This window comes from Dendropsophus ebraccatus, chromosome 5 (genome assembly GCF_027789765.1).
Source record: "Dendropsophus ebraccatus isolate aDenEbr1 chromosome 5, aDenEbr1.pat, whole genome shotgun sequence".
NCBI lineage: Eukaryota > Metazoa > Chordata > Amphibia > Anura > Hylidae > Dendropsophus > Dendropsophus ebraccatus.
Window position 1 is genome coordinate 148,385,476 of NC_091458.1, and position 14,193 is coordinate 148,399,668.

Sequence of the window (14,193 nt, forward strand, 5' to 3'; positions counted from 1 at the left end):
TTGTGTTGTTTTTTTTTTTTGTTTGTTTTTGTTTTTTATTTTCACTGCGCATATAATTTTTAAATGGTTTCATCTCTCATTGCAAAGTGCAATTAGTGGCGCAAAAAATAAGGGCTCATCTGGGTCTCTAGGTGAAAAACACACACGCTATGGCATTATATACACAAGGAGGAAAAAATGAAAGTGCAAAAATTAAAATTGGCCCGGTCCTCTAATGGTTAAAGGGAAACACTCACATCCAAAATGGCTGTAAAACTATTTAAAGGAGAAGTTTTGCCTCTGGGTTGGGTTTTTTTTTTCCCCAAAAACTGGAAAATAACAAAGGGAATTAAGTCACCTCTCCCTGTGCCTCTTCAGGCATTACTGCTCTAGGCTCTGGGATCTCGGCTAATGGACTGGCCGCTCAGCCAGTCCTAGGACAGGACACCACTGCTGTCACTGATTGGCTGAGCGGCCAGTCCCATCAGCCAGGATAGACATTTTCCCATGAGTCGTGGCGTTATCACAACTTGTGGGAAAATGCTTTCCGGCAGGGGTCCCGGGGCCAGTCAGAGGGCAATTGTGAGCACTTGAAAAAAAAAATTGAGGCAGGAGTTCTCCTTTAAACATTGCAGATACATGATTGCACACACTGCCTAAACATATAACTATTCCCGCTGTCCCTGCCCGCTGTGCTCTGAAAAAAATCTCTGTGCCTTTTGTAAATTAGAGCAAATTACTCATTTGGCCGGTCCATCTGTCCAAACTAGTAATGGTCATTGAGCTTGTCCGGGAGGTGGACTCTGCTGCTCCTAACTTCTCCCATGTCTGTACATTTTCTGACGTTGCGTAGTACAGTGAGGATAGCATGACACTGTACTGTGCATGTCCACCAGAATACAGACATGGGAGCGTTTACGAGCGGCCGAGCCTACCTCCCTCAGCGAGTAGACAGGGCGGTAGTAATGCCCAGAGAGGTGCAAGCCCAACAACTGTAAATAGTTTGGACAGACTGACTGCCCAGGTGACTAGCTCGCCCTAATTTACATACTGCGCAGGTGATTTCGGTGCACAGCGGTCAGGGATAAAGGGAATAGCTATATCAACAGCAGAGAACCTTGGCACTCCAGCTGTTGCAAAACTACAACTCCCATCATGCCCGGACAGCCAAAGCTTAAGCTTTGGCTGTCCAGGCATGATAGGAGTTGTAGTTTAGCAATAGCTGGAAAGCCAGGGTAACCTACCCCTGAGTTATATGTTTAGGCTGGGTAAGTAATCATGTATTTGCGATGTTTATTGGCTTTACAGTCATTTTGGACATGATTGGTTCCCTTTAAAGTCTATGGCTGTGCCTTGGGTACACCAATGTATACCTTTTTGAAGGTATTCTGATGGGCACATGTATATGTGACAAAGCCTTTATTATTTATATCTTGTATCCATAATTTTTTTTTTTTAATAAACACTAATACATACAGTATAGGGTACTATCGCCGCTTCCGTAGAAGATATCGTGCTGTTGACAAATCTGTCTGTTCAGTAACACGTTTCCTGTTGTTGCATTGGTGGACAACTAAGCAGAAATTCCTTTTAGCTTTTATTTAAAAAAAAAATAATAATTTTAAAAGTTGGCATCATAACCTAGCAGTTTTGTCTATTTTATTGGTATCGTAAACCTAGTCATTTCTGTGATTGAACGTATCAATGGATTTTGAAGGTATGTGTCCATCTTAGCAAAAGTTATCAGGTTTATTTAGCGTTGCTTGTTGTATGCATTGAGTTCTGAATTCCCGGAGAGGTACGTGTGTTTGAATACATAGCGTTAGTATTAAAACTGTATAATAAAACGGGGAATTAATGTGCAGTTTCAGGCACCACAAATACATAGCTGCTAGGAAATCAAGCTCCTCAGTAAGTATTACTTGTTTTCTCTTCGGTTAGTCTCCACAAAGAGGATACTGCTGTACTGGTTATGGGTATATAGAGAGTGCATTTTCTCACTGCTTTTATACTTTGTTTACGGGGGACACATCCTTCATTCTATTACAGTTTAGGACACATTTCTGGTGGAGGGTAACTTGTTTCACGGTGTCAAGTCAAATCATTGGATACGGCTTAGGGTGGGTTATACCAGTGTTTGCCTCATTCGTGAACTGATCCGTTCATATTAAATGAACGGATAAGGACAAACTGATTTGCAAAATTATCAGTTTTTTAATGGTCCATTTGCATCCTGGCTTTAAAAAAAAAAAAAAAAGACATTTGTACATCAGTCCGCGTCCATGGTTGACCAGGTTTTTCTGTACGTTAAAAGTAACCATTTAAATAAGGATCCCAAACGGACTGCAAAAACAGCGCAGCGTGAACCTACTCTAACTTGTAAATGAAAATACCTTACGTTTAGATCCGTCATTATTGACTAAACTGTAAAAAAAAAATAGATGTGCACTTGGTTTTTGTTTTTTTGTTTAATGAGGGGGGGAATTTGTTAAGAAAGAAAAAAGGAACACTGATGGGTTTGATACAATTGGAGCACAGTAAAAACCCATTGAAATCAATAGGATGTATGACGGATCCACCAGGTACCGTTTTTCTGTTATCTAAATGGAAAAGAAAAACCGGAATTGTTTTGGAGGGGAAAAAGCTGGTGTGAACCGAGCCTAAGGCCTAAACTTCAAAACTAAAATCAAAACTTCAAAAGAAGTTACTATAGAGTAAGGAAGAGAAATAAAGATTTATTAAAATAAGAACTCTGTAAAATGCACATTTGAAGCACAACATTTTTTATAACCTTTGTGCTCATATAAAGGGTTTACTACAATTGTGTAGTGCATGAAAGAAACCTCTGTAGAAGTTGTGTTCGTATAGACATCGCTCTATTGTGGCATGTTGGTTTCATCAGTAAATCGTTTATGGCCAGAGTTTTGGGCCTAGCCTTAAGGCCCTTTTACACTGAACGATTATCGTTGTCTATCCATAATAGAAGGCAACGATCAGCCGTCATGAACAATGTCAGCTCGTTGCTGTTGTTTGTCTTTCAACATGTTGAAAGACAAAGGACAATGAAAGCAGCGATATGCTGCCGTCGCTTCATGGAATAGGAGCGGCGGCAGCAGACCATTGCAATCCTCTATGGGCTGCTTGGACAGTCTAGCGATCACCCGCACCTCTCCACGGCCCCTCCTGCTTTTACCCACTTGCTGCCGGTGTATGTAATAGCACTGACAGCGCTCGTTTGCTCCTCACAGTCGCCCCATGTAATAGGGGCTTTAGCTGCAGGCTGGGGTGGATTTATATTATACAAGTATCACTTCCTTGAGGGCAGACACCACACTCCTTTGCTGCCATAGGGTGTTGTGCAACCAATAACAATAATTTAATTAGCCACACAAAGATCCAAGCGTCTGCTTCTTTGTTGGTTAGTTGCTGGCCGTTTTACACGGGCTGGTTAATGGTAATGTTATAGCTTCAATTGTACTGACCTAAAGAATTAAAGTAAAAGGCATCTCCATTGTATACAGTGCAATTAAAGGAGAAGTCCGGCGAAAAATTTTCTTAAAGTATTGTATTGTCCCTCAAAAGTTATACAAGTCACCAATATACACTTATCACGGGAAATCCTTATAAAGGGCCTTTTCCCTGCACTTACTACTGCATCAAGGCTTCCCTTCCTGGATAACATGGTGATGTCACTTCCTGGATAACATGGTGATGTCACTTCCTGGATAACATGGTGATGTTACTTCCTGGATAAAATGGTGATGTCATGACCCGACTCCCAGAGCTGTGCGGGCTGTGGCTGATGGCAGGGGGATGCTCAGTGTCCCTCTCAGTGCCCTGTGTCCCTCAGTGTCCCCCTGCCATCATCCTCTCCAGCAGCCACAGCCTGCACAGCTCTGGGAATCTGCTTGTGACATCACCACGTTATACAGAAAGTGACATCACCACGTTATTCAGGAAGTGACATCACCACGTTATTCAGGAAGTGAAGCCTTGATGCAGTAGTGAGTGCAGGGAAAAAGGCACTATATAAGCATTTCATCTGTAATAAGTGTATATTGGGGATTTGTATAACTTTTAGGGGACAATACAATACTTTAATAAAATTTTTGGATGGACTTCTCCTTTAACGTCGCTGCCAGAAGAATTCCATCTCTGGTGTGCACTGGGAGCGAGGCGGCAGGATTTTCACAGCGTATCCGGCCGCTAGAGAAAGACGCAAAGGGGCAAATGTTTAATTCTTTTTGGATTTATAAAATTTATCAGTAATAATATATAATAATTATATGAACCCCAGAATGGTGCCACTACAAAGTACGACTTGTCCCACAAAAAAACATGTTGACAAAAAAATTAAGTTGATACCTCTTAGAATGCATCCAAAATTAAAAAGAATAATGGTTTAGGCAATAAGGCTCTGATTGGTTTGGTTACAGCTATTTACTGTACTTACAGACTGAATGGGACTTCTCTCCAGTGTTGCCATGCTCCTCGTGGTCAGACCAGTGGAGAGTGTCCCACATACGGGCACCTGACTAGTGTCAGCAGTCTATGGCGAGTCCAGTGTGCAAACACAACGTTTTTCCTGACATTTATGCAATGTTTTTTTTCTCTTGTAGAAACATGCCAAGGGGCAGGATCTTTTTAAGAAAGTGTGTAGTCACCTAAATATTCTTGAAGAGGATTATTTTGGCCTCGCCATATGGGAGTCCCCGTCTAACAAGGTAAGAGGAGGAGGATGATAGCAGATCATTTTGTGGTGCACGAAAGATTAATCCTGGTAGATTGGCGAGTTCTGTTCGGGTCACGTTCGGTTAGTCTTGTGTAAACACTGATGCTCTGAGTAGCATTTTCATTGTTCATTCATTGTCTGGTTTTACAGAAAGCCAGTGTCCTTTTCATTAGCTCCCACCAGTCCTTCCTTTCAGACCTCATTGTCCACCAGATTAATCTGCACAGGAAGAGCTTGCGAATGGTTGACCGCACTTCTGCAGCAGGCACTGAGCCCTCTTATGTCTGGATAACTCTGCTCATTGTTGTTCAGTAGACTTTGATTATTCCGTACAGACCTCCTAGCTGTAGTTTTAATATGATGTAAAGAAAAATGTTCAAAATTATCAAAAGGTTTATCTGAAGCCTGTGTGCTTTTGTACGACTAAAGGGGTTATCCAGGATTAGAAAAAAACAGCTACTTTCTTGCAAAAACAGTGCCACTTCTGTCCTCAATTGGTGTGTGGTGTTACAATTCAGCTCCATTCATTTCAGTGGAATTGAGCTGCAAGGCCATACCTATACAGGGGACAGGAGTGGGGCTGTTTCTGGAAGAAACCTGCTATATTTTTCCTATAACCCCTTTAGGGTACATTCACACTTACCGGATCCGCAGCTGATTTTCTGCTGCGCATCCACAGCGGCAGATCCGCAGCAGATTTCATTTAAATAACTGAACACAGCATCAAATCTGCACCAACATCAAATCTGCTGCGGATCTGCTGCAGATGTGAACGCACCCTTAATCTTTTAGATTGGTGACAGGGTGATTTAAGTGCCCTCACTTCTGTTATTGAGCCTTTGAGAAACTCCTCCATGGAGCACAGCCATTTTAGTTTGCCAAAGTTACACACACATGTTCTGCCTTCCCCTTACTGACTGGCCAATCACAGCACCTCACCTAGTGGTTACTGTTACGTCTTGGCATAGTGCTGGTGAAAGTGCACTGGAATAAACAGGATGGCATTGTGCTGGGGATGACGTACAGTACAGCGATATAGATGGTTTGTGGAGGGTGAAGGGGTTACTGATGCACTGGATGTTTAAGGTTCCATGTCAGCTATGTCAGATATGTATATCTAAACTGTGGTATGGCTTCATTATCTATTTATATATATATATATATATATATATATATATATATATATATATATATTAATATTAGTGTGTGTATGTGGCTTTTGTTCTACCTAGGACTAGGGAGTGGACTTGTGGTGGGGGGATGAGTAGCCTTAAAGGGGTAATTGAAACACATTACAAAGTTATATTACTTTGTAATATGCTTCAATCACCTATCTGCCCCCCAACCCCCCACCAGGAAGTGAAGTAAACTCATTCTTACCTAATGACTGTTGACCTCAGGCTGCTCTGTGGCAGCCATTTTGTGACAATGACATCATCAAGAGGCAATCTGGTCTAAGCCCTGTTAGGCCAGCCTCCCTTTGTCAGATGACTCAGGTTGCAGACATCACAGGAGACAAAGTGCGTCATGGGAAAGCCCAAACCAGGAAGCGAAGAAAAAATGAAGACACCAACTGGAGCTTCAGGGACCTTTTTTTTATCAGCGCGGAGTACCCCTTTAAGTGTCAAATAACTCAGGGATCCATTAGCATCAAACACTCCCAGCTAGGTGAATAGCTCATTGTACCAGTATTAACCAATGATGTGACCACCCCTTTCCTGTATGTCATATTTAAGAACTGTTGTACATGTAATAAAGGGAGAACCTTTTGCATTGATACCGAGTGCCTCTGGTGTCTGTGTGAATCTGTATGAGCGCTCATACTATTGCTTGATATAATTTGGATTCTGCACAAAGAGAAGGAATTATCGCAATAAAACCTGTCGGGTTACCTTTCACTTCTCCTCCCCCTCCTAAACTCGTCCAAATTTGTCTTAAGAAGGATCAACTCACTGAGAGATCAGATTATATGCTACCCATAATAGTCTGTGGAGAATGTGGGGGCATGGGGGAGTTACCTGCAAAGTAAGGCCTCATTCACACGTTCAGGATCATATAGTCGTCGTCCGAAATCAAGAAAATATTTATCTGTAATCCTTGTTTTTTTGCTGATGATAGTGATAGTTTAACCCCTAGACGACCTAGGACGTACCGTTACGCCCTGGAAGTCTGTGCCCAGACGACCCTGGGCGTACCGGTACGTCCTGAGCTATGAAGCGCGCTCCGGAGTGGACCACGCTTCATAGCCGGTGGGGGCCGGCTGCAGTGAGCAGCCGACACCTCACCGCTAATGACAGGCTGCAGCGATCGCGCTGCAGCGTGTTATTAACTACTTTAACGCCGCAGTGTTTAAGTGTAAGTGACAGGGGGAGTCACTTACCGATCTGGACCGGTCCCGATCGTTAAAACGGACCGCTGGAGGTCTCTCAACCTGCCCCCGTGCGGTCCGATCGGGGATCTGCTCGCTGAGCCGCTCACTTAGCACAATCTGCAGATGAGAAAAGATCACTTTTTACTTGAACAAGCACCATGATGTATGATATAAAATATGGTATGAAAACTGCTAAATTTACCTTTTATACCAAGTCAGAATGCAAAAAGTGGGGGGCAATGTCACTTTAACTTTTATAGAACACCAAATAAATATTCTCTGGGAAAGGATTTTTATTTTTTTACTTATTTCTATTAGCTTTTTTCTGCACTGAAGACACCATAATTGTCTTCCATAGGTCGAGGAAAGGGAGCCAAGAGCCTCTGCCTCTGCTGCCTCTCCACGACCATTTTCGCCTAGGGAGCATTCACACGTTATGTGAAAAAAACCACAACACTGCAGAAGATTAGGTCGCCATATTCGGTTTCTTTTTTTTTTTTTTTTTTTTTTCACGATTAAAGGGGTAGTGCGGCGGTAAAAAATTATTCACAGACTAACACACATTACAAAGTTATACAATTTGTAATGTATGTTATGTCTGTGAATGGCCCCCTTCCCCGTGTCCCACCACCCCCACCTGTGTACCCGGAAGTGTGGTGCGCTATACTCACCTGTCACGTGCCGACACCAGTCTTCGATCTTCATTCAGCGACGTCTTCTTCGGGCGGACGGCGAACAGCTCCGACTGTTCCGAATGCCGGCCGCCCTCTGCAGCGTCATACGATGCTCAGCCGCGATTGGCTGAGCATATAACTGTGCTCAGCCAATCGCGGCTGAGCACAGTTGTGACGCGGCGGAGGGTGGGTGGGCGGCAGCCACTCGGCCGTCCGTCCGAAGATGACGTTTGGCACAAGATGGCGGACGGCCCTCGACATATATCATGTAATGTATAATGCACCAACACTTCCGGGTACACGGGTGGGGGTGGGGGGACACGGGGAAGGGGGCGATTCACAGACATAACATACATTACAAAGTTGTATAACTTTGTAATGTGTGTTATTCTGTGAATAATTTCTGAGCGCCGCACTACCCCTTTAATCGCTCAGCCCTAACCTCTTCACACTGGTGTCAGCCTCTAGCACCCTACTAATCCGCCTTAGTAAGAGAGCGCTGGAGGCTTTGATAGTTTGTTATACTCTGTAATATTGTGGGGAAACAGATGGTATTTAAATTGTGAGGTAAAAATATTTTTATTTCTTCAGGGTCAATAGATTATTCATCATTTTAATTACATTTTTTTTTTAACAAATAGTGATTATAATTGGTGACTAGGTGATTAATAATGACGATGAATTAGAAACAACCATTAATAAAATCTCTTCCATTTTAGACATGGATTGACCCGCTGAAGGACATCAGGAAACAAGTGCATGGTAAGCATATTCTTACTGTCCTTTTGAGTTTGTTAGAATAAGGGTGGTCGTACCCCTTCTATAACAGATGGCCGAATGATGTGTCAGCCATCAGTTATCTCTCTCCAGCCGCCCATCCTCCCCATACTCGGGAATGTTCAAGCATTCCTGTGTTCTTTATGGGGAGGGGTAAGCCACAGCCAGAGTGCACCAGGGTCGGGAGGTCATATTCCATCATGTCTGACCCCTATCTCCGTCGACAACGGGTGGGCCCCATACACCTTATACTGATGGCTGATCCTGCTTGTTACTGACAACTAAAGGCTAAGGTGTATGAAGACCTTAAAGGAGAAGTCCCATAAAATGAAAAATTGGCAGGAAGGCAGAGGGGTGGGGGAACGTAATAAACAAAGTAAACTTGCCTATTCTTGTGTCCCGTACCACAGTTTCCGGGTCTTGGTGACTCCTCTAGCTGAAACATCACTTACCCAAATGATTGATTTTCCTGCTCAGCCAATCAGTGACTGGGGCGGGACACTGCCCCAGTTGGTGGCTGGCTGAGCAGGCAATTGATCAGCTAAACAGTGACGTTGCAACTGGAGAAGCTGGGTACGTGGCGTACCCATATACTAGCTGAAAATGACAACCGGCGGCAGTCAGCAACACTCGGGAGCAGCAGCCTCGAGGATGGGTAAGTACACTTTATTATGTTCAACCACTCCCTTGCCTTCATGCTTTTATGTATTGATTCATTTGAGTAACAAATTGACTTTGGGCGTTGCTACAGTGCTGTTAGGTACTGTTCTGCTTTTAGAGCAAAAGTAAAATAAAATCACAGCCTTCTTGCTCTAGCTGCTTTTCTCCTTCCCTGCAGTCCTTTCCTTATCAATGTCAGACTCTCTGTCTGACTGAACCCAGGGATTATCTGCAAGTCGTAGAGTGGCCTGAGATCTAAGTGGGAGACAGCTGTAAATTATACTCACCAGTGCTCCACCAGGTCCTGGCCAGCGCTCACAAAACAGAGGGAACCGAGTCAACGAGCTGTCAACTATAGGGGGCATAGTACAGGGCAAATTTTGCTAATTTAAAAGCATTAGCAAAATTGCTTACCTTTGGGTTATCTAACAGTTAGGGAAATATAGGCGGGTAAGAGTACCCCTTTGACTCTCTCTCATGAGGCACTCATGAGCAGTGTCCATTATAAAACAGAGTACCCTGTAACTCCCACAGGAGGGATTTCCCCTCAAACTAAAAAATTTTGTGACTGCCATTGTGGCGACAAGGTGGAATGGGGCTTCTGGCACTGGTAAACCCATATAGTGTCCTTAAGTCGGACGTCCCATTTGGAACAGAGCTCCCATGGCACCTGACCAAGGAAAGTGTCCATTAGAGTCTCTGTAAAAGTAATAGTCGGCCGTGCATTGCTAAGTGTAATAGATAAGCACAGTCGATGGCTGATAATTATAGTATAACATAATAAACCATTAACTCGCCTTACCATTTTCCCTTGTGTTGTTTTATTATTTTATTCTAAAGGCTGGGGCTGCATGGACATCACTTACGATGTCTGTGCAGTCCTTGCTGCCAGATAGTCAGCCCGTCTAATTGCTCTTAAATGAGCGCCGATCTAGCAGATCAAGGCGTGTTCACAGTTTATGATTGGGCCTTGTAATAAGACCCTAACTACCCAGACCGAGTTTTAACTTAAAGTGGATACGAAACCCCTCAGCTCAGCCAGCACACTGCAATACCAAATGCTCCATTATTAAAGAGCAATTGTTTTCAGATCAACTGGCATCAGAAAGTTAGAGATTTGTAAATTGTTTCTATTTAAAAATCTCAAGTCTTCCAGTACTCATGAGCTGCTGTATGTCTTGCAGGAAGTTGTGTGTTCTCTCTATTCTGACACACCACTTCCTGTAGGTTCTACAAGGTAGTATGTCAGAGTAGAGAGAACACACAACTTAGGACCTACAGGAAGTGGTCTATCAAACTAGAGAGAATACACAACTTCCTACAGGACTTACAGCAGCTGATAAGTATTGGAAGACTGACAATTTTTAAATAGAAGTAAATTACAAATCTATATAACTTTCTGACACGAGTTGATTTAAAAAAAAAATTGCCTGAGTACCCCATTTAAGATGTTTAAGAATTGAAACACAATTTTTTTAAAAAAATATTCTACAGTATGTCCCAGTTTTACATAAAGTTGTATAAAAAAGACTGGTGTAAACTGGTTCCCATAACAGCCAATCACATCTTGTTGTGCGGGCTCTCTAGTCATGAGTAACGCGTCCGTGCTTTAGGAACATACGTCCACGCATGCGGTATAACAGAACTAGTTCTAACTTTGTAGTTGTGTTCTCGTTTTTGGGCTTTGTAATCAGCATGATGCAGCTTAGTGATGATGGGACGGGAGGGGCTGCTTAAACCTTTGGCACAGATCTCTGTGGAAGTGGTTAGATGGGAGGGAGCGGGCAGCACTGATCCCTTTCCAGATGGCTCAACGGCCTCTAGACTTAAGCCTCTTTAGCTGATCAGTCGTCTGTGTTGTGTTGTTTCAAGATGAGTTTGCACCATAAGCTGGCCTCCTTTCTCTTCATCTATGTCCTCTTTTCTGCCACAGCACAATGTAATATTTTGCTTTACGCCTGTCCCTTTTATTATTTTTAAAGAGATGTTTCATGCCAGGCCAACTTAAATAGATTGCATGTTATAGTGATCCATATATATACAGTATATATGCAGAGTGTAAAGGTATTGGAACATAGTGATGTAAATTTTATATTTATTTACATTGCTTTTACTCAGACCTCTAATGCTTTAATATTGTCTCGTATCATCTTTATGTTACATTTACTATTATAGCTCATAACTCTCTGAATTAGAATTGTGTGTGTATTGATCAGGAGTGATTTTAAAGTGACGCTGTTGTTTTTAACTTTTAAAATCTAATTCTAAAGTCAACAGTAGATGTGATATAAAGCATGTCTGTAGTTTACAGTAATTATTATTATTATCATTATATTTATTTTTTTTAATTTTTCACGCTGTAAAACAAAGCTATATTACCTGTACAATGAGACACTTTATTAGGAAAAACAAGTTTTTTTTATAGTTAAAGGTCCGTACTAGAGGAACTAAAGGGAAGGTTCAGGGAATGTATTTTTTTCTTCTAGCTTCCCTTGTCTTTTTATAGATCCTGTTTTGGAATCTTAGGCCATGCTTGCACTTTTGTGGTTTGGTGTGGAAGCCACCCTGCAAGTATAAGGGCCCTGTTCCACGGGCCGATCAATAATGTAAACGAGCGCCGATCTGCCAGATCGGCGCTCGTTTACTAGGCCTATTTCACGGCCGGATGATCGTTTAGCGAGGGCTGCAGGGACATTGTTACCGATGTCTTTGCAGCCCTTGCAGCATACATTACCTAGCAGGGCTTCTCCTCTGCTCCATCCCGGTCCCGCTTGCAGCATCAACCCCGGAGCAGCCTGACTGAGCTGTCAGACCGCTCAGCCAATAACTGGCCACGGCGGTCCCGGCCTGTGATTGGCTGAGCGCTCTGACAGCTCAGTCAGGCGGTACCGAAGCTGCTGCTGCGCGTGGGATCGGGATGAAGACGGAGCGGAGGAAAAGCCCTGCTAGGTAATGTATGCTGCTTGAATCGTTGGTCGCCCGCCGTGCATCGCTATTCCACGCAGCGATGCGCGGTGATGACACGATAAGGCCGCTCCGTGGAATAATAGGGAGAGAAAAAGGAAAGGCAGGACGCGGCGCCTCGTTTAATACCGTTGGTGCTTGATAAAGAGAAAGTTGGGCTTTGTGCATATCACCCCTATTTTGGGGTACTGTACAGGGTTCCAACGTGGCTGTAGTGTCCACTTGCAGGCTGCAGAGAATAGCTAGCCAGGAGTGGCGCTCTGGGATGCTCCCAAGCGGAGGCCCGTGTGTACAATAGTGAAAATAAAATAGAAAAAGTTGCCAAACTCCTATAACTGCCAGCGCTGCTGCAAAAAGATCACTAGCACAAAGTATTCGAAAACAACGTGAGGATTTATTAAATATTAGCACAGATATACGCGTTTCAAAAGCAACAGCTTTCTTCATCAGATAGTGTGCATCGCTAGATAGATGCACACTATCTGATGAAAAAAGCTGTTGCTTTTGAAACGGGTTATATCTGTGCTAATATTAAATCCTCACGTTGTTTTCGAATACAGTAGTACCTTGGTTTAAGAGTAACTTGGTTTAAGAGCGTTTTGGTTTAAGAGCTCACCATTTTTCAAAATTGTGACTTGGTTTAAGAGCATTGCTTTGGTTTAAGAGCTCCCTGTACTGGGTGGGAGCGCGAGTGGAGGAGGGGCATGGTCTGCATAGTGGGGTCTGTAGCACTGTACTCTGACACAGGAAGTCTCCATCACCTTCCAATCCATATCAGATCCACTTAAGGCTGGGGCTCACATCAGGGGACAGGACTGTGGAGGTAATCTCTTCATAGCTGTAACCCCTCTCTCCCCGGACAGAGACTGCTGCATGTATGTGCCCACATCTGTCCTGCTCATTCCTTCCTGCTCCCTGCAGTCTCTGTCCGCCCTTGTGTTTCCCATCCTCTCCATTACTGCGCAGTAACTTATAATATCACATATTCTGTTGTTTCTGAATGTTTGTTTCATTTGTTTTACATGTTATTCAGAATAATAAATCATTATTTTTGGGATGTGGAACCAATTGTCTGCATTTCTATGATTTCTTATGGGAAAATTTGCTTTGGTTTAAGAGTGGATTTGGATTACAAGCACGGTCCCAGAACGAATTATGCTCGTAATCCAAGGCACCACTGTACTTTGTGCCAGTGATCTTTTTGTGGCTCCGTGGAATAGGCCCCTAAACACTGCAAAGCCACTTCAATAAATCAGTCACAATTACTGCACATAATTATTAAAGAGGCAGTGTCGCAATATACATGTTTTTTTCTATGTTCTCTATGCTTAAAGGAGACCTGTCACCTTCCGTGCCGGGGTGACAGGCTCCCGACCCCCGTTAGAGCCCCCTGTACTCACGTGATCACGCCGGTCGCGTCACGGAGATATCAGCGCCCGTAGACCGGCGTGAACGCTGACAGGAGAGTCTGATGCCCATAGAGAATGACGGAGCATTGGACTCCCCATTCATTCTCTATGGGCATCTGACTCTGTGACCCGAACGGCTCAGGAAGCGGGACCCGGCGTGATCACTTGAGTATAGGGGGCTCTAACGGGGGGTCGGGGGCCTGTCACCCCGGCACGGGGGTGACAGGTCCTCTTGAACTCCACAAGGACCAATGACGTACCTATACATCATGGAGTACCTAAGGGGTACAGAGAGGGGTCATGACGTGAGTACCATGCTGCTCCCGGCTACGTTTTTTACCCACTGCACTAAACATCTATGCAGGCTAATTAACCATTTAAGCGTTGTTGTCAAAACTGACAGCAGTATGCTGTTAAAAAGCCTTCCCAAGCGGTCTAGAGGCAGGTTGGCTTCTTTTCCTGATTCAATCATGAAAAGCCCAACCATTACGCTTACTGGGCCTCAGCGACACAATGACTCTGGTCCCGTTTGTACTGCGTTGATCCCTAAGAGCAATCAGTCCACTGCTCATAGAAGTCTCCTAGAGGGGCTATAAAGGGATTACAAATTACTGTTTGTGGGGCCGT

General features: G+C 43.6%; 1 protein-coding gene across 1 annotated transcript in view; it reads left to right on the top strand.

Annotated features, from left to right (window-relative positions):
- EPB41 (erythrocyte membrane protein band 4.1) overlaps positions 1 to 14,193 on the top strand; it is an 85,046-nt gene that overhangs the window by 31,074 nt on the left and 39,779 nt on the right. Inside the window, exons 4-5 of the mRNA XM_069971577.1 lie at positions 4,599 to 4,703; positions 8,476 to 8,518. Of these exons, the coding sequence (XP_069827678.1) occupies positions 4,599 to 4,703; positions 8,476 to 8,518 (148 nt within the window). The remainder of the gene's footprint in view (positions 1 to 4,598; positions 4,704 to 8,475; positions 8,519 to 14,193) is intronic.